Here is a 5,885-nt window from a genome sequence, read left to right on the forward strand (position 1 = left end):
TCGAGCCATTACCAATCCCTGTGGTAATAAATAACACGATAAAGCACGCAAAGTAGCCAGTAAAGTTACCCGCTTTTAAGAAATACATTACCGCAGCGACTGCCAATGCCATGATAAGGTAGTTCCAAAAGGTAACTCTAGCACCGCCCATTTTATCGGCAAGCCAACCACCAAATGGACGGAAAATTGCACCCACCAAAGGTCCTAAAAATGCAACTTTTAATGGATTGACATCAGGAAATGACGTTTTAATCAGCATCGGAAACGCCGCAGAAAAACCAATAAATGAGCCGAATGTCGCAAGATACAGGATACACATAATCCAGTTTTGTTGACGACCGAAGATGACTGATTGATCTTTGAATGACGCTTTAGCAGAGGATAAATCATTCATCCCAAACCATGCCGCAATAGCAGCAATGATAATGAGTGGCACCCATACAAAACCAGCGTTTTGTAGATACATGGTTGATCCTTTGGCAGTGGTCTGCCCATCACCACCGAATGCACCAAATAATGCAAAACCAATCACGGCAGGGACTAAGAATTGAGCGGTTGACACACCCAAGTTACCCAAACCCGCATTTAGACCTAACGCTGTACCTTGTTGTGATTTTGGATAAAAGAATGAGATGTTTGACATACTAGAGGCGAAGTTACCACCCCCAAAACCACACAATAAGGCAATAATCGCAAACGTGCCAAACGAGGTATTTGGGTCTTGTAAAGCCAAGCCCATCCAAATCGTTGGAATTAACAATGACAAAGTAGCCAAGGTGGTTAGTTTACGCCCACCAAAAATCGGTACAAGAAACGAATAAAAAATCCGCAGTGTCGCACCCGATAGGGCAGGTAATGCGGTTAGCCACGCTAACTGGGCTTTATCAAAATGAAAACCAGCATCAGGCATGCGTACTACCACGACCGACCAAATAACCCACACTGAGAACGCAATTAGTAGATTGGGAATCGAAATCCATAGGTTACGAGTTGCGGCTTGTTTGCCACCATTTGCCCAAAACTGCTCATCTTCAGGACGCCAGTCTTCGATACGGCGACCGCCCTTGAGTTCATTATTCATAATTCCTCCGTCTATGCCTATCACAGACCAAATATTTTTCTTACCCTTGCAGTATAAAATCTTGTTTGCCGCAAATCCCTTATCACAAGGCATATATATGGGCGTTAGCGATTATCCTTTGGGAGTAGAAAACGTCATCATGTTAAAAAATTGGATTTAGCTAAAAAAAGACCAGAAACTATGTCTGGTCTTTATGTGGATTATTGAGTTTTGGCTTGTTTAAGGGCTTGTTCTGCTTTGTGGGCAGATTCCATCTGTGGGCGTACTTCGCTGAGATAAATCCAAATTAAGCTTACCCAAATCACCCCAAACATAATCATAAACGCTGAGCTACGCACACCGGTGATATCAACGGCTGCCCCAAACATAATTGGCAAGATAAAACCACCCAAACCACCCGCTAAACCAACCACACCCGATACCGCACCCATATTGGTTTTGTATTGGTCAGATAGATATTTGAAAACAGACGCTTTACCAATCGCAAACATAATACCAAGGGCAAAAATTAGTAGCGTAAATACCGTGGCATTCAAGCCTAAATGAAACTCTTTTGCACCTGTGACAGTCTGAATGGTCATTTGGGTTTGTGGGTAAGACAATACAAATAGAATCAGCATTGAAACCCAAAGCACCCACCAAGTCACAGTATGAGCCGAATATTTGTCAGACAACCAACCACCCAATGCGCGCAGCACACCACCCGGTAAACTAAAACAGGCTGCCAAGAAAGCCGCAGTTTTTAGACTAAAACCATACTCATTGACATAATATTTGGTCATCCACAATGCCAATGCCACATAACCACCAAAGACAATCGAGTAGTACTGTGAATAACGCCACACATCTTTATCTTTTAGTACGGCTAGCTGTGCGCCAATACTGGTGCTACCTGCGGTACGGTGTTCTTTATTGTCAAAGGTAAAAAACCAAAACGCTAAAGCCGTGACCAGCATGATGCCTGCATACACTTTTGGTAAAAAACGCCAACCTTCCGCTTGACCGAGAGCCGTCGCTGCTCCCGCCGCAATTAATTGATGGCCAATGATTTTGGTCAAAGCAGATCCTGCATTACCTGCACCAAACACCCCCATAGCAAGACCTTGGTTTTGGGGTTCAAACCATTTTGCAACATAGGCAATACCCACAGTAAATGAGCCACCTGCTAGACCGACAAACAATCCTAGTACCAAAAAATGCCAGTATTCATGGGCATAACTCATGGCATAAATTGGAATAACCGTAATTAGCATCAAGATAAAAAACACAATACGGCCACCGTATTTGTCGGTCATTAGTCCAATCGGTAGCCTTACCAACGAGCCAGTCAGTACGGGCATCGCGGCTAATAGCCCAAACTCAGTGTTGTTGAGCCCTAACGTTTTTTGGATGGGAATACCCAAAACTGCAAACATCATCCACACCATAAAACACACAGTAAAGGCGATAGTGGAAAATGTTAGTACCATATTTTGCTTGGTTTTCAGACTTGCCATAGTAGCCCCCTGTCTGATATGTTGTGAAACCTTTATAATCTGGCAACTATCGAATGCCTGCTTTTTATGAGTTAGGAGCAGATCATCAATAGTGTCGATAAACCTATGATAAGCAAATCGTTAAGCGAATTAATTGATTTGAATCAATACTTTTTTGAAATAAAATCGATACAATATCTCCGCTACTCCTAAAGTGGTAGGCAGCTAATACTAAATAAATAAAATTATTGTTTTTAATTTCAATTACTTAATAATAGAATTTACTGGAATATTCAATTTTCCGTTTTTTACAAACTTCAACAAACTTTTTAGAGGTAGCGTTGCAAAATTTATCCGAAAAGAAGCTAAAACTACCCAATGCCCTTGCAAACTCATTACCAGTGCGAGCTTTTTTTGCCGTAGCAATTACTATTGTGTTGGCCATTATAACCCCTGTATCGAGCGCTATTTTGGCATGGAGTGCCCAATCAGACGCCAAGGCGATTAATACCGCAGGCTCAATTCGGATGGCGACCTATCGCATTAGCTATTTGATGGCAAGCGATTATAAAAATAGCCAATACCTTGATCAAAACTTTCATTTGTCGCCCAATCAACCCTTGACCAAGCAACTTGCCAGTGATATGGAAAATCGTTTGACCGATTTATACCACTATGAACAATCTCGCCGTAATCAAAATAAAGACATCATTAGACAAATCGATGCCCTTGAACAGACTTGGCGACAACGCCTTAAGCCATTATTACTAGCCAACAATACTCAACAGTTCTTTATTGACGCAACGGCTTATATCAATCACGTGGATGAATTGGCACAGCATATTGAGGAACGCAATGAACAACGCCAAATTTATCAACAGACGCTCCAGATTTGTTCATTGGTCATCATGCATCGTCATGCTCGTTGGGTTAAGTGAAATGCGACAAAAAGTCTTGTTGCCTGTTCTCAAACTTCGTCACGCGACCCACCGTTTTCGCAAGGGTGAATACAGTCCTGTGATGATTGATGGATATGAAGAATTTAATGAATTGGGCAAATCCTTTAATAAGATGGCGAGTTCATTAAAATCATATCAAGACAACCTTGAAGCCGAAGTAGCTCGCAAGACTTTTCAGAAATGCGACAAAAAGTCTTGTTGCCTGTTCTCAAACTTCGTCACGCGACCCACCGTTTTCGCAAGGGTGAATACAGTCCTGTGATGATTGATGGATATGAAGAATTTAATGAATTGGGCAAATCCTTTAATAAGATGGCGAGTTCATTAAAATCATATCAAGACAACCTTGAAGCCGAAGTAGCTCGCAAGACTTTTCATTTAACGCAGAGTAACCAAGCTTTGACCTTGCTGTATGATTTTGCCAAAGAGCTAAGTAGCCAAACCATTTCTTATCCAAAACTACAAGTTTTTATCAAAGATTTTGCTAAAGTGATGCCACATTTGCACCTTAAACTATGCTTTCATAATAATTTATTTGAAACCAAAGATGTGGTGGCATTAGATAGTGATGCTAAAATCAGCTTAATGGGTAATTTTTGTCAAACTGCCAATTGTGATGTCTGTGAAATCAAACAGCAGGACAAAGCATGGGTGTTTCCGATTCAAAGTCAACAAATTGAATGGGGGGAGATTATCGTTACACCTAAATGGGACGTGACCGAACCCACCCAAAGACATTTTCAACTGGATGATAGTCGAGCCAATAGCCACACTAATCTACACAAGATTTCGCTGACGCAAATGCCTGACAACGAGCAGCCCTCATTTGATGAAACAGAATTGTTAAATACGCTTGCCAGTTTAATAGCCATTGTTTTTAGCAATCAACGCCAACGTGAGCAACAACACAAGTTAATACTGTTTGAAGAACGTAACACCATCGCTCGTGAGCTGCATGATTCACTTGCTCAATCGCTGTCCTACCTAAAAATGCAAATGGCGCTACTTGCTAATCTACTCAAGCAAGACCATACTAGCGAAGAACAACAGCACCGCATCGATCAAGTCATGTTGCAGTCTAAAGAAGGACTCAATGATGCTTATAGTCAGTTAAGAGAACTTTTAGTGACCTTTCGGCTTAAAATTGAAGAAGGTGAGTTTGACGATGCGCTACAGCAAGCCTGTGATGAATTTGCCAATAAAGGCGGATTCGTTATTCACTTGGACAATCGCTTAAATAGCAACAACTTAACTGCTAATGAACAGGTGGATTTACTGCAAATCAGTCGTGAAGCGTTATCCAATATTAACCGTCATGCCAGTGCTGAGCATGTGCATATCTCGCTGACGCAAGGACAACAAGGCTCAGTCACCTTGCGAGTTCAAGATAATGGCGTGGGACTTGATAAAAACTTTGATCATCGCCAACATCATGGCTTAAAAATCATGCAAGAGCGAAGCAATAACCTAGGTGGCGAATTTCGTATCGAAAATGTGCTACCGCATGGCACCGCGATATTAGTCAGGTTTATGCCAAAATCATTTGCGAGTATGAAATAAAACATTAAGAAAAATAAGAGGAAAATATCATGGCTGTGACGGTTTACACATCAGCAACTCCTGCTCGTCTGCTACTTGTTGATGACCATCCAATGATACGACGAGGCTTGAGTGATTTATTAAGCCTTGAAAATGATGTGAAAGTAGTGGGTGAAGCAAATAATGGTCAAGAGGCTATTAACTATCTGCAACATAACAACGTAGATTTAATCGTCCTTGATAACAATATGCCAATCATGAATGGTATTGAAACGCTCAAGCGTATTCGAGAGTTGGATATTGAAGGAAAAGTATTGCTATTTACCGTATCAGATAACAGCAAAGATGTGCAAGATGCCTTAGAGTTCGGCGTGGATGGTTACCTGCTTAAAGATATGGAGCCTGAGGATATCATCAAAGATATCCGTAAAATCCTGCGAGATGAACTCGTTATTAGCCCAAGTCTTGCGCCGATTCTCGCTCAGGCCATGCGAAAACCTGCCAAAAATGAAAGTAATTACGACCCTCACTACCGAGAATTACAAGTGGTACAAATGATAGCCGAAGGTTTAAGCAATAAAATGATTGGCAATAAACTGGGTATTGCTGAATCAACGGTCAAAGTACATGTCAAACACATTCTAGGCAAAGTTGGCTTACGCACCCGAGTTGAGGCCGCTGTTTGGGCCGTCAGTCAACATAAAAAGTCTTAAACGTTAACAGCGTATTATCATCATCTAATCATTTATCAAAGATAATAACCCTGTGATATCAAGTAAATGAAACTGTTCACCGTGCCGTTCAATCAATTTTTGCTGTTGTAAGGCCTGT

General features: G+C 41.4%; 1 protein-coding gene across 1 annotated transcript; it reads left to right on the forward strand.

Moving 5' to 3' along the window:
* Positions 1-5,104: 5,104 nt before the first annotated feature.
* LOC103907660 (nitrate/nitrite response regulator protein NarL-like) lies at positions 5,105-5,767 on the forward strand. Its single transcript, XM_009290247.1, has one exon. It carries the CDS (start codon positions 5,105-5,107, stop codon positions 5,765-5,767), a length of 663 nt encoding a protein of 220 aa, XP_009288522.1.
* Positions 5,768-5,885: the final 118 nt, after the last annotated feature.

The sequence above is a fragment of the Aptenodytes forsteri genome, unplaced genomic scaffold (assembly GCF_000699145.1).
Source record: "Aptenodytes forsteri isolate BGI_AS27 unplaced genomic scaffold, ASM69914v1 Scaffold650, whole genome shotgun sequence".
Lineage (NCBI taxonomy): Eukaryota > Metazoa > Chordata > Aves > Sphenisciformes > Spheniscidae > Aptenodytes > Aptenodytes forsteri.